This window comes from Mastigoproctus giganteus, chromosome 14 (genome assembly GCF_048544385.1).
Source record: "Mastigoproctus giganteus isolate SK-2022 chromosome 14, ASM4854438v1, whole genome shotgun sequence".
Lineage (NCBI taxonomy): Eukaryota > Metazoa > Arthropoda > Arachnida > Uropygi > Thelyphonidae > Mastigoproctus > Mastigoproctus giganteus.
The window spans coordinates 76,673,186-76,700,528 of record NC_143588.1 but is presented as its reverse complement, the minus strand read 5'-3'; the positions used below and the strand labels follow the sequence as shown (position 1 = coordinate 76,700,528).

Sequence of the window (27,343 nt, the reverse complement as noted above, 5' to 3'; positions counted from 1 at the left end):
CATCAATAACCCCACTTTGAATGAGGACACCCACCTAATAATTGCAGGTCTCCTAGGAACGCGGCTTGGTAGTTATTCCTTATCGTATAGAAGAAGGAATAACTGACTAGGGTAACTAACTGTCGTATAAAATAAGGAAAGTGTACTATCTATTGGCCCTGCACTGTGTGCAGATAGCATTCCATAACAGGTAGGTAGATAAATAATAAGAACTGCCCTTTTAGTGTACAATTATAAGAATTCAACAAAATAATGACTGGTCAAGGAAAGAGAACAAATGTGTCCAGAGGCGGATTTGATGCTTGGAAAAATCCCGAATATCTTATAGAGAACGTTAAAAGGCCAAAGCTGTCACGTGTTGACATTTACGTATCAATGGTACTACAGATTCCCAGTTAAACATTCTGGTTACTCTTCATTGAGCACTGACTTGATCTGATCCTTTCTACCTTACACATTCCTGCTCTCCACACCGCCAAATAATAGCGTGATATATCAGAACAGATAGTTCGCTCACGATGCCCTTGGTGCCATCTCTCGCTCGGTCCTCATAGGGCTACGTTGTGTTCTTGTGATTATCTATTCATGTTCGAATGGATGCAGAGCTGGACTAATTGTGTTGACGGAAACGGGTACCGGCATCACCATGTCATTTCCTCCTTTTTAAGTCCCAAGAAGTGACCTTCATTTATCCACTACACTGTGGTTGCAGCATGTTTTTCCGTTGACTTACCAGCTCTTGGAGACATCTGCTGTAGCTGTGTGGGAATCTACATGCCAGTACACACGCATAAACATTCCACTCAGAAGTCTTAAATTATAGGGTATGCCTATAGTTGCTGTACTCACTATACAATGCATCCAAGTCTACTGTCCTGCAATAAACACATCGACCTTGTGTACAATGATTATTCAGAGCGATGCTTCCATTTTAAAGATGGATAAATGTATGTTTAAAATATAATTCAGTCGACCCGAAACCAAATTCAGATCTTTGTTCTTGAGGTTTCTATCCTTTCCATATTCCTCGCGTAGCGCGAATGAAATGCTATGTACGTTACACTTCCTGCCGCTAGAAACTGAAATAATGTCAGCGACTATAGAGGCCCTACAGCTGCTGACAGGTTGCGTGACCAACATTGTTCTTCAAAAATATTACCATGATAACCGATGGCTGCAGAGCTTCGCAGTGATCTTTTCATGATGGTGGGCAATGCTACATTTCATCTTCTTTTTCCCAGAATCGTTGTTGTGCAACTGTCAATCGAAATCTATCATGAAGCTAATATTTCCATGCGTTTTTACTACCCCATTACTAAATAATGAACTCATTTTCAGGTTATATAACGATTTATTTCGTACAAAGAATATGTTTTTGGTTGTCTAAATATTCTTTCAGAAGGTTGGCACTTGCTCGCTTTTATGTAGTACATTCGTTGGAACCAGGTATTGAGCAGTTTTATCCTCTTATTAAATATGAACTAAATACAGTTTATTTGAAAAGTTTGTAATTATTAATAAAGATAAAAAAAAATGTTTCGCTTGAATAACTGATATGTTTGCTTTTATTTCCAGCCTAATATCGTTTTATGACCTTAGCATTAAAGGTTTCCTTCTCTACTACACTATGTTCAGGTAACTGAAATTTCTAAAGATGTAAAACGAACCTGCATTAAGGTACACTTCTGAACAAAATTAACAGAACACACAGAAAACGTGGTTTAACTGGTGCAGCTTGCGATGAAGCGGGACAAAAATTGGTATGGTGGTGTATCATAGAATAACGATGAAATGAGGAGGCAGCGAGAAAATTCGGACAGGTACAAGGGACATTTATAGGGATTGTATAAGAATTGCCAAAAAGGTCACAAGTCGATACAAGGTGCTCTAAAATATAATCACATGATATCAGTACGACGTATGATCCCCTCCAACTGCTAAACAGGCGCCTGACAGCGGTGAACCAGGGTCGATATAAGTGTGTCTGTAAGATCCTGTAGCAACAAATTCCATTCTTCCACCAGTACAGACACTAGCTCACCAAATGACCGAAGATGTACCTTGGCCGTCAGCATGTAATGCAACGCCCAAGGGCGTTCCACACATGTTCCATCGGATTTAAGTCTGGTGATCGAGTTCGACACTGCAATCGTTGGATATCATCAGTTTCAAGATATTCCTCCACCGCTTGAGTTCTGTGTGCAGTGGCGTTGTCGTGCAAGAAAAGAAAATCTGAGCCAACCGCACCCCTAAAATATTGCACATAGGGTTCGAGATCTGTTCTCCGTACCTCTGCGCAGTTACGGTACCCCTATCAAAAATATGAAGATGGGTGCGGCCGTTGATCATTATTCCGTCCCCCACACGATAACAACGCCTTCACCGTAAGTATCCCTTTCTCTGATGTTGGAGGGTTGGTACCACATTCCTCATTGACTCAGATGAAATAACGTCCAGAATCTGTTTGTAGGCTAAAACAGGACTCAGAGAACAGAATTGTACCCCATTTTTCAGGGCCCCAAGTACCATGTTCATGGTACCAGTTTTGACAAGCTCTGCGATGGTTTGGGGTTGACGAGATTAAGGTATTCTTATTTTTGAGGCGGTCTCCAGGATTTCCCCAATGTACCGAAATGGCGTTAATTGGACACAAACCACTGGCTTCATTGCACAGGAGAGTCCACTTTAAGGGAGCCTTCTTCACACACAGCCTGGTTGTAAATGTTTTCACTTGTGGTCACAGCAACCTCAAGAGGCAGTTGATGACAGGACATCGTAGGGTTCCGTCTTGCTGTTAGAGCCAGATAGAGGTCTGTTCTGGTTGACGTAGCCCTCGTACGACCTTGGCCAGCTCTTCTTGTAATGCTCTCTGTCTCCTGAAACTGCTTCCATGCTGACGAGACGAGACGACACTACTTGACATAATAAGTCAACGTGCCCCCTCCGCCTGTGTTCAAGTCGTCCAACGGTCCTCCATATCAAAGAGTCATCTAAACGATGGACTTGCCATCCTGAGTACTGGAGATGTGGCTATCCCACTGAGCAAGCCAAAAAATCGAAATGAAGTGATGTGGTCGCAGCTAGTGTTTTTATTACAGACATGAATAATTTGCATAATGTGCGACTCTGTAAGGGGGTGGATTATTTTTATTGGATAACCAGAATCTGCATGCCAAGATGCCAATATCACATATTGAATTTCCCCAATATTAATTTTTATTGGGAACAGTGTCGTCGAAGACACTGTTCGCAATAAAATATTCATGAAAAACATTTTGTTCTTTTAATATTGCCAAGCAGTGTAGAAACATAAGATTCTAGGGGAACTATCAAGAACAAGCTAAGATCTGGAAACACGAAACAAGTCAGCGGTGGTATCAACGTGCATCCTACATTGTGAGTGCGCCAAAAAATCATTGCAAGTGCATTCGGAACTTGGAAATATCCGAATTAATATTGAGAAAAGGTACATGAAAATTGATTGTAACTTCGAACCACGTTGAAATGCTGTTTAAACAAAAAGTAGCGAAGGTTACAGGCGAACGATACGTGAAACTTATGAATGTTTGCTAGAGGCGTTTACCTCCTTCTTCACAGTAATGAAATTATTTATTATTATTATTTATTTTTTTTAAAGGTACAGCACCTGCACGCGTGCTCTAAATTATTTAGAGCACGCGTGCAGGTTCCGTGTATCTCTGGTACAAAAGAAGGAAAATCCTATTACTATGAATACCTGGCACGTAATGATGTGGACAGCACTGTCAACCAAACGCCTTTTCTTCGGTCCATATATTTTGGATCGTGTAAGCACGCACAGTTATTTAATCATACCAAGATAATAGTTTATTTCTTGACTTGAATATTTAAGCCAAAATGTTCTGAATGTTTTTCACTGTCGAGCATCACTATCAAATACTTTTAATATTCGTATTAGCACATGGTGCAATGAAGCCAATGGCTTATGCTGCACCAGCCAAAAAAAAAAAAAAATAATAATAATAATAAATAAATAAAATAAAAAATAATAATAAGAAGAAAATTAAAAAATAAATAAATAATTAATAAGAGAAAGGAAACCTATGCGTTCCCCTCCTCCTGTAGTTAATTAACCAGCTGACTTTTGAATTCCCCCAAACTGCCAGCCTCTACCACCCATGTAGGTAACTTACTCCAGTAATTTATAACTTGCTAGCTAAAATAAAACTTCCTGAAATCCAGTCTAATTTTCTTCCCCCCCCCCGCGTAACTTGAAATTATTGCCCCTAGTTCTAGAATCATTTATAACTGCGAAAATTTCGCCCTCATTCATTTTGCTTATGCCTCTCAGAGACTTAAACACCTCAATCAAGTCTCCTATAAGGTGCCTAGTTTCCAAACTCTGAAACGCACATATTCGAAGTTTTTTTTTAATTTAAATAATGTATAGAAGGATTTCGCACAGTTTACGAACTCGATACTTTGCAGTACGTATTTTTTTCATTAGTAAAAAATAAAAAAGTACTAATTGACTGGAGAAAATCAGTGTTAAGTATGCTATAAAACATTACTGTAAATGGTAACCCAAGTTTTTTTTTTTCTTACGTAGCGTTCATCAAACCAAGTTTGCTACCTAGTACACTGATCTCATGTTGTGGAGGCAACTTCACAAGTTGCGTTGGTATTGCGCTACTCTAAATAAAAAGCACTTCTCCAGTGGAGAAGTATATTGCTGTTTTATTTACTAATTAACAAACGTAGGCTGCTCTACGATCGCTAAGGAAAACGGATGAGCAGTGGCAAGAACTCTAAATAAAATAGCAAGATACTTCTTCACTGGAGCAGTGCAATACTAAGACGACTCGTAGCGAAGATGCCTCCATAATATGAGACCAGTGCATCAAGTTAGTTTTCTTCACACTATGTAATAAAAAAAAAAGGCCATGGCCACAAAAAAAACTGCGAAATAGCAGAGGCAGAAAAAGAACCACTGCAAGAACGGTCGTTATACTATAGCAGGGGTCGGAAACCTTTTCTGTGTGAAGAGCCATTTTTGATCTAATTAAAAAAAAAAGAGAATCCGAAGAGCCGTACCTCAGCTCAAGCTGGGGGGAGAGCGCCAGTTTTTTAAGAAATGGAATAGAGTGGGAAGGTGTTTTATTAAAAAAATATATTTCTTGAAATATTATTTATTAATACTGAAAAAAAAAGTAACAAACATCCAATTAGGTACGAATTAACGTGACTTTTGCTGCTGAACTTCTTGAGCGAGTCTTTCAACATCAGGCGAGTATACCGAAATTTTCATCTTTAAACATGCTGAGAGACTTGCATTGCAGACGGTTTCTTGGTTTATTTTTAATATAGTTTATGTTCGAAAATATTTGCTTGCAGAAATACGTCGAACCAAAAACTGAGAGAAGTCCAAACGCAAATATTTTCGAATCTATATACAGTACTTGTCCAGTAAGCTACTCCACGCATCGAACACAATTTGGTCTTGCTTTTTCAACTCATCTATCTCCGTCCATTTGTGTAGAATTTCAACTTTTGCCTATCCAAATCCTCAATTTCAGTTTTAAGGCATTTTAGTCTTGCACTCCACATGTCCTTGATTTTTAAGTCCCATTTAAAATTATGCTTCGTGTGGGCTAAAAGTCAAAGAGTCCACATATCCGTGATTTTTAAGTCCCATTTAAAATTATGCTTCATGTGGGCTAAAAGTCAAAGAGCCGCAGTTACATGTCAAAGACCCGCAGGTTGCCGACCCTTGTACTATAGTACAGTATACAGGTTCTCAACCTATATACTACACAACCATCTATATTTTTCGGATCATGTAAGACACGCACAGTTATCTGATCATGCCAAGAGGCCAGTTTATTTCTTAATTTGAACGTTTAGGCCAATGGTGCTTACTTTCAGGCAGAATTAGGTGTACTACCTAATCACTCAATGACACATGTACCTGTAGTACGCCTATCATTGGTGGTACAAAAAGTAAGCGAATCCATACGAAAAAAAACGAAAATTTGTTATAAATGCATAAAAAAATTTACATAAGTGTCATCAGTTTTACTAAGTTAGCAAGCCTAATGATACAGAAGTCAAATCTACAGTGTGCGTGTGAAAGTCGAAGTATTACTGAGAATAACCGAAAGTTTCTTGCCAACAATTTGTTTCTAAGAAGTCATGTCAAAGTTACTTTTATGTGACGCTGGAGGCGGCCAACAGGTTGGCTCACATCTGGTTCGCCCATCTTAAATTAAAATGTTCCAACTCAAGAAATTCTCTCTGGTAACATGGTATACAAAAACAGACAATTTTGATTCTTGTAAGGCATTCGATGATTGACATTAAGCACATAATTCGCGGAATTTGTTAACTCTTTGAGAACGTTATCGAATACCACCCCCTGGAATTACAAGATCCTACTCAACAGTATTTCTTAATTTTTTTCCTATTTTTTTTTCGGCCTGTCTACCAGTGATCAATATAAAGAAAAGAAGGATCGTTAATTATGTTCCTAAAGATCAATAACTAGTTATTAATGCTGCTATATCACAATTTTATGTTATAAAAATAAATAAGGTTATAATGAATAAACTGGAAAAAATAAATGCTGAAACTTTTTATTCATACCCATTTCTGAGTTTTGTGATATATGACTGTAGTGGTAATACAATAATATTCCAATTTTTTAAAGTGGTATGTTAAACAAAAAGCTTGAGGACACTTATTGTACTAACAATTAATAGCAATTTTTCCACAAAAACACCATACATTTTGGTGATTGAATCAAAGTTTCGAAACCGATAACAGCCTTCGAGTTTTTAATTAATTATAAATTCACCTTCTTGGTGATTTAATTCGATTGAAGGCGATGTTAGTTACTTTAAAGTCGGCCCTGAATAAACAGACGTTTCTAAAGAGCGTAAGCCCAAGTTCTGTTGTTGTCATTGTGGGAACAATAGCATCCTCTACAATAAAGACGAAAAAAAAAAAAAAAATACGAGTAGCATTATTTTTTCAAAAGTATTTTTCAATACCTGCGTTGAAACAATATCCCACTTTTTTACTAAATAACAATATCCCACTTTTTTACTAAATAACAATATCCCAATACTACAGGTACTACTCCAGTTGAGTATGCTTGGGATGCATTAAGCAAGAGGACTGGCACTCACAGGTTCCCACAACAGAACCTCACTGAACTTGTGACAGTCCTTACGGGATTAATATTTACAGCACTAATTAACAGCCTCATTCTGAGCATGAGGTGTCGATGTTTCGCCTGTATTGTTACCAAAGGAGATTACACGTCTTATTAAGGTATATTTTGCCGAATTATTGACGCCATTTAGGAGCTCAGAACTTTTACCTAACTCTAATTTCATATTGAAATTTCTACAAATTTTGTTCATTATTAAGATTTTAAAATGAATGTCTCACTATCGTTTTGACACATCTAATAAAAGATTTATTTTTTAAGGTTTTTTATTTTTATTTTTTAACTTTTGAGCATCAGGATACAAATGAACGTATTTTGAGATATTCAGTTTTCTGTCTGTTGAAAATGTCAAATCATTTTTATAAAAAAATGTAAGGTTTGGCTGTTTTTATTAAAAAAAAAACTTAGGAAAGCAAAAATTAAATTAGACAAATGAATAATACATTAGTGAGCTTGACGTCTCGACGTCAAACTTAAAAGAAATAGTTCTCCAAAACAATAGCTCTCTGCGTGAAGTTGTAATTGACCATCTGGAGATGATCTTGTCCCTCCACTGATGGTGACTGTAATTAAGTTTAATTTTAAATAGTCAATTATTTAATTAAATTTTTTATTACTTTTTAGTTTTTTCACTTATTTAAAGCAGATTATCAGTTGATTTTATTTCTTTACTTTTCAATCTCTATTCTTCAAAATAGAACCAACCTTATTGCCCAACAAGCAGAAGTTTATAGAATAAATGTTCAATGATATTATGTTTAATACAGTATATGAAAATTGTGAATGACTTGTTTCAGGCAGAACATTTTTCTGAAAAATCTCCAACTGACTTCTTGGAATATATCCATTATTATTGAAATTCTCAGCGACATCTGTAGTTGACATTTTGCTCTTTGTCATCTAAGAATCTTTTTATCGTCGGTTGATTGCTGTATTATTAATATTTGGTGTTCAACGTTTTAAACTTTGCTCAGATCAGTTTTTCGATCGTCGCTTTGAGATACTTTTATTGATTGTCTAGATATTATCAACAACTGAGGTAAGTAGGCGAGAAGATACTTTAAATAGTCCTCATGGTTCATTATAATTTACTCCTTGTATCGAATTTATAACCCAAAGTTACACGACACGAAACTTAAAATACTGCGTGCTGTTGTTAGTTGTGATAGTTACTTTCTAAATATCAGTTCCTTTCGTGCCAGCTACAAAGTTTCATTTTGTATATCTATTATTAATCAGGTTTTGCAACACGGTTGAAATAATTCGTTGGACTGCAGCGATGTATTTTTGTCTGTAATGGCAGAAGCTTCTAAAGGGCTTTTCAAGCGATGGTAAATTAGTCGGTTTTAGATAGGGATACAGGATTTTTCATCCTGTAAAACTTCAAAGGGATCTTAGAAAATAAACCTGTAGAGTTATAATATATGCAGTATTTCAGATGTTGTCTAACCATTGCTTTATACAATGGATAAATCGCTTCCCTCTCCCTGCTGTCAACTTCCCTGTATATTATTGACAGAACCCAGCTTGTTTGCACTGCAGAAATAATTTCATGTCAGACTTCACAATTCCCAGTAGATTTTTTTATACTTCACTAATTTGAGTTTGTTACGATCTAAGTGATATGTTATTTTGGGATTGCCGCTACCCAAATGCAGTGCCTTGCATTGATCACTGTTAATTTAAGTTCAAACGTAAATTTCAACTGCTAATTGCTACTGTTCAACCCGTCTATCCAGTTTTTAATGGTCTTGTTGCAGTAGCATATTCTGATTTCTGTCATTATCCATTCTGCCCACTTTTGTATCATCGGAAAACTTAGATATCAAACTTGAAATACCTATATCAATGTCATTAATGAATATTACAAACACCGACCCTTTGGAATTTCTCTCATTACATTAGTCCATAAAGAGCATTGACCATTATTAATCACTCTTTGTTTTCTACCACCTAATCGTCCTCTGTCTACAGTAGTAAATTACCCCTAATTCGACATTGCTCCAATTTATACAACAATCTTACATGTAGTACAGTATCAGGGCTTTATTGACATCTTAGTAGATGATATCAAAATTATTCTTTACGTCCAATTCCTTTGTGACGATCTTATAGTCCACCCTCTGAACCACCTTTATGAATAGCAGATACATTTGCGCATATCCTATCTGAAGATATTTCCCTTTATATAAACATGCAGTCATTATTATGGGCAAAGGTTTAAATACCTCTTCTACAGCTTCTTTTAAGATAATTAGATAGATTCCATCAGCCCCAGGTGATTTTTTTTTTTTTTTTTTTTTTTTTTGCTTTCAACTGCAGCAATTTCTCTTTAACCTTCTTTTCCGTTATTATAATTTTACATTTTTGATTCAACAATTCAATGAGAGGCGCTGCATATCGGAATGTCCGATTGTCTCTAATTTTAATAGGACGTTAATGTGATTAATGAGAGCTGATAAATTATATAAAATTAAAATAAAATGTATACTTTCTTCACTAAGAAATTTTGTTAAAATGCACCTAAAAATATCACAAACTTTGAAAGGCAATCTGAAATTCTATTGTTAGTGTTAAAAAAAGTTCCATTATAAATTAAGTATTAATTCGTCGTGACCGGCAGAGGGAGTTTTTTGTAATGATTTCCGTTTTGTAATGGCAGAAGAAAAGGTTTATCCTCACTTTCGAATAGGAATTGTATTTTGCAAGATGCAGAGAGTGTACAATACATTTACAAAGTATATTGAATACTCAGTTGTAGGTAAGCTTTAAAAAAAAAAATTCTTTTAAATTCAGAACTTCGCTACGCAATAAATATATTAATATTTAATACTTCATCATCATAATTCTTGCTTGCTAGCAACAAATGGATTTTCTATTCATTACAGATAATCGAATTTGGCAGTATTTTTATTTTACTCTCACTGGTTTCAGGCAGAAATACAATACTTTAAATGTGAATCGCAGAAATACGCCAAATCAATGAAACAGTTTCTTGTGGAAAATGACTCGTGGAAGCGCATTGTGTAACACGAAATATTTCAATAAATCATCTCGTGCTAGAGAAGACTTTACGAAAAGGGTGATGGGGATAACTACACATAGAATTTTTTCCCTTACTTTCCCCTATATTAAATACCATTAAAAATACGTTAGAATTGTCTGCATAGATTGAACTCATTTCGATATCGGAAGGCCAATAGTGTTCTTGCGATGAGTGACGCATCTCGCATTATTCAAAGAGATTGTTATTGGAACCACCATGACCTACTGAGGAATGAAGGCTGGTGATTAGTTGTTGAATGTTGTATTCACTCAGGCTTCTCTTACGCCACAATAAAGTCCTTGAGGTAGATTCTCAAAAAAAAAAAAAAAAAACACCTTGTCGTGATTCATCATCTGTCGTATTCAAGGTTGAAATCTCCGATGTCTTTTTATTCCTGATAATACCATTGTATTTTTCATTAAAATATTAATCATTACATAGTTCAAATACTGTTACAGAAACATCAACGTTACAGTCATGTTCTTGAAAATAGTTGGTAATCGAAAATTCGTAAACTGGCGACTTCTGCTTATTTCACTAATAAAATAATTCAACAAACCAATGCGCATGATTAATAGGCTTGTTACCAGTCACGTTAGCATATATGCTTAATGCGACTACAGTAAGCCCCAGACTTACGTAATTTTTTTTTTTAGGATTGTAAGATTTAAAACAGTAAAATAAAAAAAAAAAAAAAAACAATAACGCTTCTCTACTGTTACTTATTCTCAGTGGTGCCCACTGCTAGAGAAGCGTTACTTATTCGAAGTAGTGCAACATCTGGTATCTCGTGAAAGTAGCCACAATAACGCTTCTCTTAGTAGCCGAATAAGTAACAGTAGTTGTGAAGGTAGCCACAATATGAGATATAGAGTAATTAAACTATGCCTTTTTACATACGTAATTTAATTTTATGGGTTAACTATGGTTTATCTACACCGATATTATATATATAAGTTTTTAAACTAATTAAAAATATATATAAAAAATATATAACTAATTAATTGAAAAATACAGTATATAACTATTTTTCTTCATTCTTCTGAGAATATTACGTGGTTTTTGTAATTTTGGCATATCAGGGATATAGTAGCAATATTTTATTAGTCATTCCCGAGTTATGTAAAACTCGACTTACTCAAGAAGTCCTGGAACGTATGTCGGGGACTTACTGTATTGTCTTCATCATGGCCATCTTATCTGTATGTAACAACTCGGCTCGCAGTTGACGACTCTTGGTCCTAAGTTTATATTTAGGCCCATTAGAAAGATTGGCTGAGCCATCCAAAATTTCATTACACTCGGACCAATAGAAATCCGACAATTATTATTTCTTTGACCGTCCGTCTGCATGTAATAAGACTCCCAGTGAACAGATTTTCATGAACCTATATTTGGCTCTTTCAGAATGATTTATCAAGCTTCCCCAAATTCCAATAAAATTGGACCAATATACATATTGCACATATCCACGAGATATGTGGATATATGCAATATGTATAGCTGAAGCACTGGATATTGTTTGTTGCCCTTCGCTGGTTGCAGGAATGAATGGCCAATGTCGCTAATGCGCCGGAACAAAATTTTCCCTGTTCACGCATAAAAGTCGTTGCTTTTATTTTATTTATTTTTTTTTTGTTATAAATCAATATGCGTTGAATTTCAAACGATTTTGATAAAATAATTTATTATTATTAAAGTCAAATGCAGAGGACCTTTATTATATTCCGCGTGGGCTGCAGCTGTTATTGTACGCATACAAAGATTAAAATGTGGTGCCTTCTTTAGATGATATAGAACTGTGTTTAAACCTGATGAAGTTTAAATAACCCTGTACTGTAATACGCTGCTTCCCATATTCAGCCCACCTTTTATTTTGAGTTAGTATTTTGGAATTTCTTGCTGTATTGTTTCTTTAATTGATTATACAGTAAACCCTCGATTTAACGGACTAATAGGGGAGAAGGGGTGTCCGTTAATGCCGAAAGTGCGTTAAATCGAATGTAACCTGGAGGGGGGGAGGCATTTTTTATTGTTCTTAGTGTAAAAAAAGCTTTAATATAATATACAGTACTGTACAATATAAAATGTTGCAAATTGGCCTTTGATTTACGGATATCAGAAACAGTTTGTTTTTTACGCCGTAAATTTCACAAACACGTGCTACTGAGACGCCTTGTTCTAATTTCTCGATTAGCTCTAATTTCTGTGCCACATTTCATTAAGTTCACACGCGTTATTTTAACTCCTCTCTCACTTGATGGCATTTTAAATTGTAAGGATTGTAAAATTATTTCATAAATAAAGTCACAAATCAGAAATCACAGAAATACTCTGCATACAACCTGACCGCACGATAGCTTGAGGCAGACTTACACCGAAACAAAGCGAGTCGGTAGACCTGCAGTTTAGTGTCCCGAGTGATGTTCAGCTCGCAAGTCACCACCAGCTCTTATCAGTAATCTGGGAAAACAGCTATTTGAACACGTTATCAGAAAGAATAAAAAACAATTTCCTGACTACAATTTCCTGAATTTTATTATAAAAATAAAAGTAGGTAATTATTATTAATTTTTAATTAATAATAACAGTGAAGTTTTGTATAACCTAAAAAAATATAGTCGCGATTAATATGTACATTACTGTATTATTATTTGTCCGGTCAGTTAAATCCGAAATCTGTTATATAGGGGTTCGTTAAATCGAGGGTTTACTGTAGTATTATTCCCGACAGTTTTATACGAAAGACACTGTTTTTTTTTTTGAAAACTTCCTTAACACTGGTATCATAAATAAGAGAAATTCATTTGCCTCATTTATTTCTATTATCTGGTTATATTCTATTAATATTTAATTTTACATTTCTTTTAAGTATCTCCTACAGTATCTTCTCGCATTTTATTCTTTTTTTTTTGTCTAATTAATATTATATATAATTACAGATTAAATTGTAAAATTAATATAATAAAATAAAATCCTAATAATTAGAAGGCTAAGGATTGTATAAATAAATGAATGGAAATAAAAGAATTAATCGGTTTTATTAAGAATATTCAGTGAGTAGAAGATCGGGTTCCTTTTCTTAGTCTATGCTATACTTCAATACAAATTTTTTTTTTTTCCTTTCTCTTTCTGTAATTAAAAATAGAAGTGTAAAAAGAAATGTACCATATCAGTGAGTTCTTCATGTTATTACGGTTTATGACTTTCAAACCCAATTGTCTTCTTTGATGAAGGATTTTAAATAGTACTCGTAGATCTTTAAAATGTGCTGTAGTCCGCTCTGTAATTATCTTCTCGGCTGTCATGTTTGATTAAGTGCTTGATCGGTTTTGTTTGAATGTTTTCTAATTTATTAATATGAGAAGCAGTCGCGAAACCAAAGTGGATACTCCAGTGTAGGAAATATCGAAGTGTTGAATAAACATTTGTCTAATAGTGCATTGCAGAAGGAATATGAATAACATTTAATGAAACCTGTTCGTCTATATTACGGGCGTTAGCATAATGCGCCTATTGTCTTTGCTATGTCCGTTTGTCCATCAGCATATAACAATTCGACTCCCAGTGGATGGAATTTCGTAAAATTTTATATTTACTCTGTAAAACGATTTGTTGAGATTTTCCAAATTTCATTAAAATCGGATCAGTGGAAATCCAGCAATTATTTCTTTCTTTTCCCTCCTCACATAACTCGACTTCCTGTGAATGGATTTTCATCTCAAATTTCATTAAAATCGGATCAATATAAATTAGTATTTATTTTTTAATTTTTTTTTCATAAATGTATAGACTATCCATATACGTACATTGTATATATACTTAGCTTAGTTGGCACCCCGGCTATTGCCTATCTCCACCAATATAATCTGCATTCAATTTTGGTAGAACTTCTATAATCAAGCTACCTTGTCACCAGGGAGCCGATTTTACTAGGGCATCCGGCTCCTCCCCTGCATGCGGAACCGAGCCCAGGTCCATCACTCCAGTGCAACATGCACTTGAATCGCGCTCCCACCAGAGGTAGTGTAATACTGGTGGGAGCCAACAGTCATGCTCTCAGGCTGCCCACACCTGAGGGCTTAAAAAAAATACGTGCAGTATACTGCAGCTGAAGTACTGGATATTATGTTTGTTGTCGTGCGCTGGTTGGAGAAATGAAGTGTGGCGGATGCGCAGAAAAGAAATTTTCTTGGTTCGCGCATAAAAAAAAGCTGTTGCTTTTTGTTCATTTTTTAGGCACATTAGCATATATGCATAATTTTCCAGTTGTCTCACCACGCCCATCGCCGTCCGCATGTAAGAAACTTTACTTCCAGTGGGCGGATTTTAATTAAATTTTATAATTGGGCCTTTCAGAAAGATTTCACCAGCTATTCCAAATTTCATTGAAATCAGAACAATAGAAACCCTGTAATTATTATTTTTTCCTTTCCTCGTGTAATAACTTAACTCCCAACTGATGAATTTTCATATTTTTTTTTTTTTACCTTTTAGAAAGATTTGTAGGCCATCGTAAATTTTATTAAAATCCGACCAATAGAAATCGGGCAAATATTATTTATTTATTAGCATACATATAACATAGGTTATCCATATACCATATATTGCAGCTAAAATACTGGATATTATTTTTTTTTGCCATGTGCTGGTTGGAGTAATGAATGGGCAATGTGGTGGATGCATAGAAGCGAAATTTTCCCTGTTTGCGCATAAAAGTCGTTGCGTTTTGCTCCTTTCTTGTTATAGTAATAAATCGCGAATTATTATTATTTCCTAACGCACCTGAAGTGTATATTAATTAACTTGTATTTAATTAATTAATGCACTGCGTATATTAATTAACTTGTTTGACTACGTGATCAATATAAGAGATGGAACAATTATTACAAATGACACCTAGACCTCTGATTGCATTTATGAATGATAAGTGTGCTGCTGAATAGTGTCGCTCAACTTTATTCCTTTATTGTGAAGATCTTTGTCAAATATAGCTTTGCATTTATCTGTATTTACGATTATGTTATTATGTTTAGTCCAGAGATGAGAAAAATTCAAGGAGGACTGGAGTTTAATGCAGTCTTTAATGGAAATACAGGCATTGTAAAGTTTGATATCATGTTTAAAGTGGTATGTTCATGCGTGAAGTTCAAATATCCTTGTACTGTAATACGCTGCTTTCCTTAACCAACACAACCATCATTCTGAGCTAACATTTTGGAACTTACACAGCAGTTTCGTTAACTGGTTATATTAGATTACAGCAATTTCGCGTGAAAGGTGCCTTTGTTTTTGGCAACTTTTTAAACTCCGGTATCATAAATAAAAGTTTAATATACTGTGACAAGCTACACTCAGTGATCATTGAATTATATAAAAAAAAAAAAAAAACTGTTACACTATGGCCCGAATGAGAATTCATCTGCCCAAGTGTATTATGTTCGTGAATTGCTTGTTTTCTGGTCGATTTGCCTGTTTTCTGGACGAAAATCCCGAGTTTCCGGGGAAGGGGGGGATATTGCTATCCACGTCAGAGGCTGGCTAACTCAGCCGCGGAGTGAAAAAGCCCATAAAAGTTCCTCGCATCATTGACGGGATTCGAACCCGGGCCTTTTCCACCCGGTGTGGAAAGGGCGGTGACGATCCCACTGTACTATCGCGCAGATTATAACCACCTACCTAACACCTTGGAGTATTAGACAAGTGGTTAACAGCCAGATAACAGTTAGATGAAGTCGAATAACAGCTGTTGTTCGCCTAGGCATTGACTTCAGTAGATGTGTGAAGACGATCTGTAGGAATCCGCAGGCATGCTGCCCTGCAAGGCTTTCCACAGTGTCGGAATAGATGACGGTTGCGTCTTTCCGTTCCAAAACATTCCATAGGTGTTCACAATTGGATTGAGGTCGGGTGAATTTGGAGCACAATCAAGATAAGTGATATCTTCACTATGTTCCTCGAACCACTCGTGCACAGTGCGGGTCAAATGACAAGGCGCATTATCGTCTTGGAAGATGCCGTTTCTGTCTGGGAATAATATGCAACATGGCAGGGTGCACATGGTCTCCTGAGAGCTGCAGGTAGACCTCACCAGTGAAACGTTGGTCTCCATACGCACCAAGGCTGCTAGTCCTTGCCAGCATTAAGCAACCACCGCCACCTGCCTGGATAGTGGGCACCATGCACGATGGACTCTCGTATACGTGTTGCACTAGGTATGTGGACTCATCCAGCCAGCACGCTCGTTCGAATCCTCCAGTGCCCAGCCAGTATTGTTGGCACCACAGCATTTGCCGTTGACGATGCACAGCGATGAGGAGAGGGTGTCTCTTGGGTTGTCTTCTGTGTAATCCCATACGTCTGAGTGTGCGGTGCATCGTCATTTGGGATATTGTTCTCGCATTCCCGATATTGTACTGCGATGTCAACTGTTGTATAGTAACCTGCCATTCAACCTGTACAACGCACTGAACCCTTTGCTCATCACAGACATTCACCTTGTGTAATCCTTTACAGTTCTGTTGGTGGGAGGTGGTTTGACCCGTTCGACATCATTCTTTGTACACCTTAACCAAAGTGAGCCGTGAGCAACCGAGAAGACGTGCTGTTTCCGATAATGAAGCACCCGACGCACGAGCTTCCACAATCGTGCCCTTTTGAAAAAACTGTGATATCTTTGCTATGTCTCACAACTGCTACTTGAGCACTTTGACTTGCACGACCAGATGCAAGATACTACCGCTTTAGTGTAGGAAGTTGTTCGCCTTTTTATGCTGTGAACTATGCGGCATAGTCCATTACGGATGGGGTTGTCACAATTCAGTGATCACTGAGCGTAGTTCATCTTCTGATAAAAGTTTAATCCTCTTTCATAAAGAATACGTATTAGACATTTCCTTCGTTTAGTGCTCTTAACCCAATGTGATGTGGTATAAGGCTTAGTAAGCTGGTTTATAAAGAAAAGTTGATCAGGGAACCTGGCAGTACCACCAGTATTTACTTATAATGATAGTACTAATTCTGAGCATTTATCATACAAGAGCATTAATTCCACAATAACGAACTATTACTCATAATTTTTGGTAAGACGAATTTATCGGCACAGCCAACACTGCCACTCAGGCAACTACAAAAGGATTTATGTTTTTGTACATTTCTAATCCTAATTGAATTTCAAGAAAGATCTATGCTGGACTTGCCATGAGCAATTTTTATTCCCATAAACAGTGTTAGTCACAACCAATTGGTTGTGACTAACACTGTTTATTTTTTTGGTTTGGTTTTTTTTTTTTTTTTTTAGGAGCATTAGCAACTAAGGCCATATTGCTCCCTGACCTTTCCGAATCCTCCGTATTTGGTGGTCACGGGCTCGAACCCCGGTCTAATCAAGAAGTGTATGCTACGCACTGCTGCTCCTGCCCACCTGGCTACGGAGGCGCCTCACTGTTTGTTTCTGAATAGAACTAATAGAAGTTTTGTTCACTAAAATGTACGTGCAAAAAAAAAAAATATATTTTTAAATTTTCAAATTTTTAATTAAAATAAAAAAAAAAAACACTATATATAATAATTAATGCTATCTATTGAAAAAAAAAAATCGATAATTGGCACACCGCAAGCAGAATTCAAAACAAAAAAAAAAAAAAAAGAAAATCAAAAACCTTTTCCAGAAATGAAGAATTGTTTTTTTGTTTTTTTGGAGTGCGACCACAGTCCAGTGGAATGTTCGGCTTCATCTATGATGTTGAAAATCACGTAGTTAGGGTGGCTTTTTTCCTTTGTAGTTCTTCTGATAGTTGAGCTTCGCTTCTAAGGCTTGGTCCTTGCAACATTTTAATGCTCGAAGAACATAGCTGTAAAAGGACATTTCTTCGGAAATAAATTGATATTAATAATTTTATGGAATGTGTTGAGGTGTTTTGAAGGTTAAGGTACTGCCAGTCTCCGTACGTTTTCTAGAATCCAGAAATCTTCCAGGACTATTATTATTATTATTATTATTATTAACCATGTGGTGCAAGGCACCCAGTTAAAAAAAAAAAAAATCTCAGGCCCCTGGGTGTGCCAAGCTCATACTCACCAGATGGGAGTCCCTGGGGTCAATTCAAGAAATCTTGAATCAGGAATCTTGAGATTGTAAGACAGACAAACACACTGCAATTTTATGAACAGAAAATAACCAGAGCCCCTTCTTTACAAAGAACTAAAGTTGAGTTGGAAACTCCGTCATTTTTAGAGCAAGATTGCCTGGGTGGATGAGTACAGAGCCTACTTCATTTACTCATTGGTCCTTAAGTCGCATATATTTTGTAAACCTGATTTAATAATCTTTTTCTAGTCACCCTAATTAAGGTGATATAAGCGAAGACTAAATTATTATATCTGGTATACCTGATTAAGTATTATGGGTTACTAACATGCATTATTTTGTGTTCGGTACATAACCATTTAAAATGATTTCGTTCTTTTACAGCACAGCACATTATGAACATATGGTGGAAGCAATTGCGTGTCTTCAGTGCCCTCATCTGTACCACCGGCTTCGTTTATGGCGCTGATATTTCCAGGTACGTCTGTTTCGATATTATGCAGTTTTTAAATTTTTACAGTATTAAATTACGAGAAGAGAAAATAAACATTGCTTAAGAGCATAAAGATTTCTTGACTAGTTTTGCCTGATCATATACTGAGTGGCCACTTTATTATGCACACCTACCTGTTCGTATCAAGCGATATAAAGCAGGAGGGCAGATACGTAAGGATGCTACTATGCGTGCATTTCAGTGCGTGAATGGGCAAATTGGTTGGTTGATTTTTTATTTTATTTTTTATGACGCATCGAGAATGGGCTGGACGAAACTTTAAGTGACTGAATGGCATGGTAGTCTGTGCCATACGTGCTGTCTTGGCAACGGAAATCCTGTTGGGGTTTTCACGTACAACTGTGCCTCAGGTGTATCGATATTGAGCCAATAACACCAAGCCAACGGTGATCTCGTGGTCTGATAAGAGAGGCCAACGGAGGTTAACCTGGCTTGTGCAGACTAACAGAAAGGCTACAGTCAGTCAAATAACAACCCAGTACAACAGTGGCAACCAAAGAGGTATTTCACACGCAAAATTCGTCATGGATGTGGTACCGTAGCCGACGACCAAACCGGTTTCCACTCCTGCCAGCAAGAAGTAAGATATAGTATGGTTAAAGTGGGCTCAGGAACACTGGACAATAGAAGATTGAAAAAAAAAAAAAAAAACATTGCCTCGTCTGATGAATTTTGGTTCTTGTTTCCACGGTTATGAAAATATGTCCAAAATAACAAGAGTCCGTGTACCAACCAACCTGCGGGGTGTCAACAATGAAGGCTGGCAATGTAATGGCGTGGGGGATTGTTTTCGTGCCCCGTATTGGGCCCCTTCAAACCAGTGGAATAAACTTTTTTTCCTAACTAGGTCCATCCCTTAATTGTTCAGTGTATTCATTTTCGAATGGGTTCTAAGAGGATGATGTGCCCTGTCACAAGTTCAGAATCGTACAGAAATGGTTCTAGGAACGTGAGAGTGAATTCAGTCTACTGAAGTAAACTCTCCTTCCCCAATTACTAGATCTCAATCCAGATAAGCACTTGTGGGATGCGGAACATGCTCTTCTGAGTAGAGATCCGCAACCATCCAATTTACAGAAACTGAAAAAAAAAAAATAATAATAATTATGTGAGCATGGACCAGCTTCTCTGTGGTATGCTTTCGACACCACGTGGAGTCCATGCGACGACGAATGGTATTGTTCCGAGGGCCAAAGAGGTGCGGGATCTATTCGCTATTAGACAAGTGTACCTAATAAAGCGGCTACTCTGTGTATCAAACAGGAAACTCGGATGGGCAAGGTTTTCCCAACCTTCATTTAGAACTGCTGGCCAGAATTGTGACCAACGTACATAATTTAGCAGCTACACGTTGTGAAGAGACAGAGATTTGGTGGAAAATGCGTGCCACCAAATCCGCGGTGGCACGCATTTGCATTTTCATCCAGATTACTACGTGCATGTTTCAACTTTCTGCTGAACTGTTTTCATCATCTCAGTTTCTGCTGAACTGAGAATTATTCACAGATGAATGTCAAATAGTTATTCCCAAGGAACTTAGGACTTATTTCAAGCTTTTCACGCCATGCAATTATCTCGGACTGCTTGATTACTTTGTTCCAAAATAATAGTAGCGTCATTCTGCGCATGACGCCTCATGTGTAAAATGACACGCCTGTACATAATTAAAGTTTGTACTGTTCTAATATAATCAGAATTGCCATACATCGATACCTTATTTTTAAGTGCCAGTGTAGCAAGATATTTTATTATCGTGCTACGCGGTATCACGAATATTATTATTTGTATTTATTTATTTATTTTATTTTATTATTATAATTTCTTTTTTTTTTTTGGAATTCCATCTTAGGAGTTGTTTCGGATTTTCTGCAAGGCAAATTAAAATTAAGGCAATGCGGTATCAATATATTATATCGGTAAATTGCGTTTATTGTGTGGTCTGTTTGCTGAATAAAAAAAAAATAATAATAAAAATAAATAAAAATAAAAAATATAAAATGCCAAAACAATTCTTCCATCCAGATGGGATTCGAATCCAGGCCTTTTCCATAATTTTTGGAAGGATGGCGATTATAATGACTGTTATTCGCGAGAGCTTGGAACTCTTGGATGTGGGCGGGGGTATTACTTGATGTGATTCAACTAACATTACAATGAAATATAATACTATTAATTTTGCTCCTAGAATCAGCGATTACGAATGAAATCTTAAATATAGCAACAACCTACAGTTAAAAAATAATAAATGTATGTTATAACTTCTTGAGTGCATGTTTGTGCTTTTATATGTGCACTGGTCGGATTGTGGGACACCGGGTTCAAATCTCTCATTAATCGTCCACCACAGAAAATCTGTGGTGGACGATTAATTGTCCTGAAAGTACTCCTGTCCATAGAAGAAATCATGCGGAAATGTCCAGATGTGCTCTAGCATTCACGGTGTCATCCATCGGTATCAGGGGACTAAGGCGGTGCAACAGAAACATACTCCACACCATAACACCTCGTCCAGCAACCTGTACCGTTAGGACACAACAGGATGATTCCACTGTTTTGTGTGATTTCCTTTATATGGCCCCTGTTCCATCGGCGCTTAAAAGCGTAAATCGGGACTCATTGGACCACATAACTTGCTTTCAGTCCTTCCTCCTCCTGTGTCCGTCCTTTGTATTCCTAACGCCAAGGCAGCCGTATTTTTTGGTGATGTCCGAGATCTATGGCTTCTTGAAGGTCTTCTACTTTTAGGATTCTTTGCTTGTTCCGGCGTTAAATGCAGAGATCAATTGTTCGGATGTTTGGCGATTACCATGTATCACTTGATAATCCGCTCCAGACGTCAAACATATCGAACTCCTCTGACCGTGTGGTCGTCCCGGAGTATAAACAGAACATTTATTTATTATTTAATTTATTATATCTCTTTGTCGCCTTTCATTTTTGACCTCGGTTGCATCTGTTGACAGAGATGTTTTGTGGGAATTTTTCCATTCGTTAAAAAATATTCGACAAGCGTAGCTGTCCTATCTGTACCACTTGCTAGATACGAAGCGACAGTCATGCCTGTTGGAAGTCCGTTTCCCCATTTCAGCACTAATTGGACCACACGATTTAATAGCGCTTCTCAGCACACACACTGCACACCAAGCAACCACTCTGATTTGCAAGTCTTTGTACAGATTGTTGCACATAGCTCAAAATGGTCCTTCTAAAGTGACCAATTAATACAGTCTCATCAGGCGTGAATTATTAAAACCGTTCTAGAACACTAGCGGCACAGAGATGGATGGGATGGTTTCACACCCTCGAATAGGTATCCTCATTTCCAAAAAGACTAAACATAAGAGCCAACAGCGGTTCATTTTTAAAGGATTCTCTTCTGATGGCTGTGTATTGGACTGTACAAAGCTATTTATTTAAGGTGCGCTACATTTTAAACATTCTTCTCCTCATAGGGGAAAAAAAGCGTATGCAGTGCGTTATATTTCAGGTGCGTTTGAAAATAATAGTAATGCATGATTTACATAAAAAAAGTGCGAACCGAGAGCATTCCGTTTCTGTACATCTCCCACATAGTCCATTCCTTCCACCAACCAGAGCACGCCAGCAAACAATGTCCAGTGTTTCACAAACCTTCCTAACAGAGCGAAATATAAAAATTCATGAAAATCCATTCACTGGGAGTTCAGTTATTACATGCAGCCTGACAGTCGGACATGGTGAAAACAATAGGCACATCGTGCAAAAATGCTAACGCGCCTGAAAATTTATGCGAGGCTTATTTATTGTAAGTTGTATTTCAAGGCTGTACCATTACTAATTCTTATTTTCCAGTAGTATACCGGAAATCTTTTAATGCATTAATAATGTAACTCTATCTGGTTCACCATGTTATTCTGCGTTATAAACACTACCAGTATCTTGATTCCATTTATTTAATGAATCAGATGTACGAAATGCGTATTTTTTTTTTTTTTAGTGTAGTGCAGGATTGAGTCAGTGAGTGGCTGTTATATGAGTGAGTGGTTAAGTTTCACAAGGCCAAGCGTAAATATCTTTAACACTACATGACTGTCTCATTTGCGCAAGTTATAAATCTTATTAGCGAAGGTTGTTTTGGTATGGTAATTTCGACTTCAGGCGACACTTGCGTGAGTCCTTCAAACTCTCGCAGCTAATAGCGTGACTGTGGATATTTTGAAGCCCAAATAAACGACGTTAAACACTTAAGAAAATTATCAGTAGATTGGAGTGGTTCTAATTATTATGCGCAGCTGGTAGCAAACAGAACCAGGAATTTCTGTTAAACACCGGTAAATGGCAGAAATAAAAGCTGGAAAGGACATTGCTATGGGAGAGCCTTGCCCTAGGTTAAATTTATACTCTTACTATATTAAGATTAGAGAAAGCACCATCGTTCACGGATAAGTTAATATTGACAAGATTGTCTTCCGTGTGGTGATTCTCAACCGGTGACCCATTTTCGCAGTCATTAAATTTTGATCCGATCGAAATTGATTCTAACATTGATTCTGTCTCACTAAGTGAGACACTCCACGGCTATGGGCGAAGGGAGTGTTTCTATTTTGCTCCTTCTGTTTGTTGCTTCCTGTTAAACCCATTAATCATAAAATGTCCCATTAATTGCGAAGCATGATTACTGGACAAAAGCATTTGGCCCAGTGGCATTGTGGTAAAACGCTACAGGGAACATCCTACAAGGTCCTCAACTAGAGTAACGCAGTGGCAATTAAGGAATATCTCGCCCGACTCGAAAGAAAATATGCAAGTGTCTCTTTTTCTACAAAATGTTCGCAGCGTAGCTAATAAACTTCACATCTTGCAGAACCTTCTAATAAGCTCGGAATATGAATTCATCTGCCTTACAGAGATCTGGCTGCAACATAATAGACAGCTAGTTGTTCTGACTGACAGTTTTGGTTTCAAATGCGTTGCAAGAGGAAGGGAGATCAAAAGAGGAGCAGTAATCTACAAGAATAATTTCTCTTGTAGTTAAAAACCAAGGGTCACACTCGGAAAATTTTGAAGCCGTCTCGGCAACTATCAAAGTAGGTGCAAAGCGCCTGCAAATTAGTATTCTATACTTTCCACCCAACCGTGACAGCGAGGCCAGAAATGAACTCCTAACATGGCTCGTCACAAACTTGGACACAAATGCAGAATCTATCGTGATGGGAGATTTGAATATGCCTCTTCCTAAGCACAAAGATGCAAAGAGCGAATTGGATAATACCATAGAAATCCTCTCGCTGAAACAACTTCTGGTTGGCCGTGTAAAAGGGGTGAAAGCAAACATTTGCTACAATAATAAACGAATTTAATAATAATAATAACTTGAACGCCCCTCACAGGAGACACACAGCGCCTTGAATTGGTATATTAAAATATCCAAGCCATCAGATTAGCTGACGGTATGACTCACTTCGCTTCAGATCACATCCCTCTCTTAATCCAATCTAAGAAGTCAGACGTGTAAACAAAAAGAGAACTTGAAGTGGAAAAGCAACGCTGATGTTATCTTATCAACCGAGTGTATAAAAATAGATGTAATTTTGAAACTTCTCACGAATTTCAACTGGCAAAATCTCTATCAACTCTCCGTAGACGGTTGCCTTAGACACACTCTCGGATAACTTCACTATATTGCTCTTGAGGAGGGCATCAAAACACATTAAAATTTCCGATCGTGCAAATCCCTGGTTTAGTCCACAATTAAAATATGCTTTCAAGAACAAGCAAAAACTACTCAGAAAATTGAAAAATCTGAACATCCACATGATTATATTCAGTATAAACAAGCAAGAGCACAGTTCATTCGAATGAAACGGCAAGTCCATTGTAACATAATACGATTGCATTTAAAAAAAAGGAAGAAGAAGAAGGAAGAAGGAATGGCTTAGTCCACAATTAAAATATGCTTTCAAGAACAAGCAAAAACTACTCAGAAAATTGAAAAATCTGAACATCCACATGATTATATTCAGTATAAACAAGCAAGAGCACAGTTCATTCGAATGAAACGGCAAGTCCATTGTAACATAATACGATTGCATTTAAAAAAAAGGAAGAAGGATATCTAATAAGAAAAGACGAAGTGATGTAATACCCGAGCACATCTTTTGAGGACCCAAGCCATCTTTGGAACTCCTCTGGCAGAAAATCAAGTTGAAAGTGAGGCCAACACAGAAAATCCGAGAAGCAATTAGCAAATTAAAAAAATTCCCTGGAGTGTAACCCGAAAACAGAGGTCGATGTAGAATTTTCTGAAATAAATATCTCTAAAGATGACGTTAAAGGCGCAGTTAATAGCCTCCAGAATAAAGCCACACAATTGGGCCTGATAAATTCACGCCCTTCATGATTAAGATCAGCAGCGTACACATCATAGGCCGGCTCCTTCATATTTTCCACAAAATCTTAAGTGAAGACCACTTAGGGGAATATGTATTTTAGCAATAAAGCTGTTGCCAAAAATAGAAATCCTAAATCCGCCAAAGACTACAGGCCTACTGCAATTGGATGCTAGTTTAAAAAAATATATGAGAAATGGATCTTAAATACCATCACCGCTTCGATCATAGACCTGAGTACCTCCATTCAGCGATCACACAAAGATTGACTACTACGAATCTCATGTAGACTGTTTCGAATCCAACATGCCCTTAACTTCAGACAGCAATTCCAGCCAGAGTATAATGGGCAGCCTGGCTCACCTCCCAGTGGTGGTGGCGGGCAACCACTAGGGGCTCTGCGGCCGAGCAGCCAGAGACACAACAACAAAACATAACACTACTCTGGCAGAAACCAGATATTACACTTTTTCTGGCTTTTACAGAGATTCTGTACTTCTTCACAAAGTACCATGGTGCAGATGTGGGAAACCACAGGTGGCTCCTTTCACAAAACACTATGCCACTATGTCTTCCTAGACGTTGCATCCGCTTTTGACAGTATTTCCATCTCGGCTATTAATATCACCTTACAGGAATATTTCCATAACTGGACACGTCTTAGCACGCTGAGGGAGAGACAAATCACTGCCATTAACGGAACTTCCAAAAGCGACCTACCAGCTCAACAAGGGAGTACCTCAAGGTGGCATCTTCTCTGCTACGCTCTTTGGGGCAGGACTACATCCTTCCCTGGCCCAAAATCAAAAACAATTTGTCGTTTATGCAGGCGACTTAATTTTTTCATCACCTCGAACGATCAGAAGACAGCCTTGCAATGCAACAATGAAGCAAATTCGAAAATCGTCGAGTTGGAGGAATACCGCAATTGCACTGGGCTCCAATTAAATGAACACAAGACGGCACAGATAGTTTTCACCAACAAGATAATTAAAAACCACATATCAATCCGCGTGAATGGAACCGAGGTCAAAGAAGTTCAGATACATGTGGATCTTGGTCTGAAATGGGACGAAAACCTGAATTTCATACCACATTTCGAGCATGTAAAGAAAAAAACGTATGTAACACTATGGACTTCCAGACAGGAGCTGGTGAGCTTTAGGAACCTTGACCTTATTAAGAAATACATTTTAAGATGCATCATACCTATCCCTCTCTACTCATCTCAGATGTGGTCCTCTTCCCCGGACATTACGATCAAAGCTTTCCTAGGATTAGAGTACTGGGTCCTGAGATGGTTAAACAGGATTACTGCGCAGCCATTTACCGTCTCAAGGGCTATTTTATATGCGAACTTGGATGTCACACCGTGGACACACACTATCATCATAAAAAACATTCTAATACACACGCGAAACTACTGACTGGGAGACTCGACTTACCGAAAGTTGAATACAGTACTTGCTGACTTCGCCTCACATAATGCAAAGGTGGGCGAATAAAACGCCATCACCTCCACTTAGTAGGGCACACGCAGCTGGGAAGTCTGCAGCGATTTTTTCCGTCCAACTCTATCAAGATCTACAACGATCCCCAAGTAGACCCAGAAAGGCTTTGCACAGAGAAGAACTACAGGACGGAAGTTTATCAGAATGTGTTACTCCACTTATAAATGCTGCGAGCAAGCCCACAGAAGAAAACAGAATGCAGAAAATGAATAGTGTAATGCATTTGGGAAAACAAACTGAATGTGTATCATACTTAGGGTTTCCAGACGCCCTTTATTTCAAAGGACAATCCTTAATTTTAGCCAAACTGTCCTTGTCCTTTATTGAAACGAGAAAGGACGCAATTTTTCCTTTATTTTCATTTTTCAATGCCTGTGCCTCGTAATGGCAGTGGCGTATTTCTGCACAGGCGTAGGAGGCTTACGCTTCGGACCCCACATGCGCAGGGCCCACCCCAAATCGACAAAAATTACGGTTTAATTTCAAAGCTTTAACAAGGGGATATGTTAAAAAAACCCTCAAATGCAAAATCAGCCACTGAGAAGCATAAAAACTTGCACCTGTGTGGCCATGATCTAATTTTCACGAAAATCGTGCGACTGATA

The 27,343-nt window shown here is 37.4% G+C and overlaps 1 protein-coding gene across 1 annotated transcript in view; it reads left to right on the top strand.

Annotated features, from left to right (window-relative positions):
- Positions 1–252: 252 nt before the first annotated feature.
- LOC150075259 (glycine receptor subunit alpha-2-like) overlaps positions 253–27,343 on the top strand; it is a 111,940-nt gene continuing 84,849 nt past the window's right edge. The window contains exons 1-3 of the mRNA XM_090388415.1: positions 253–378; positions 3,638–3,806; positions 18,730–18,823. Coding sequence (XP_090244541.1) covers positions 253–378; positions 3,638–3,806; positions 18,730–18,823 — 389 coding nt within the window. The remainder of the gene's footprint in view (positions 379–3,637; positions 3,807–18,729; positions 18,824–27,343) is intronic.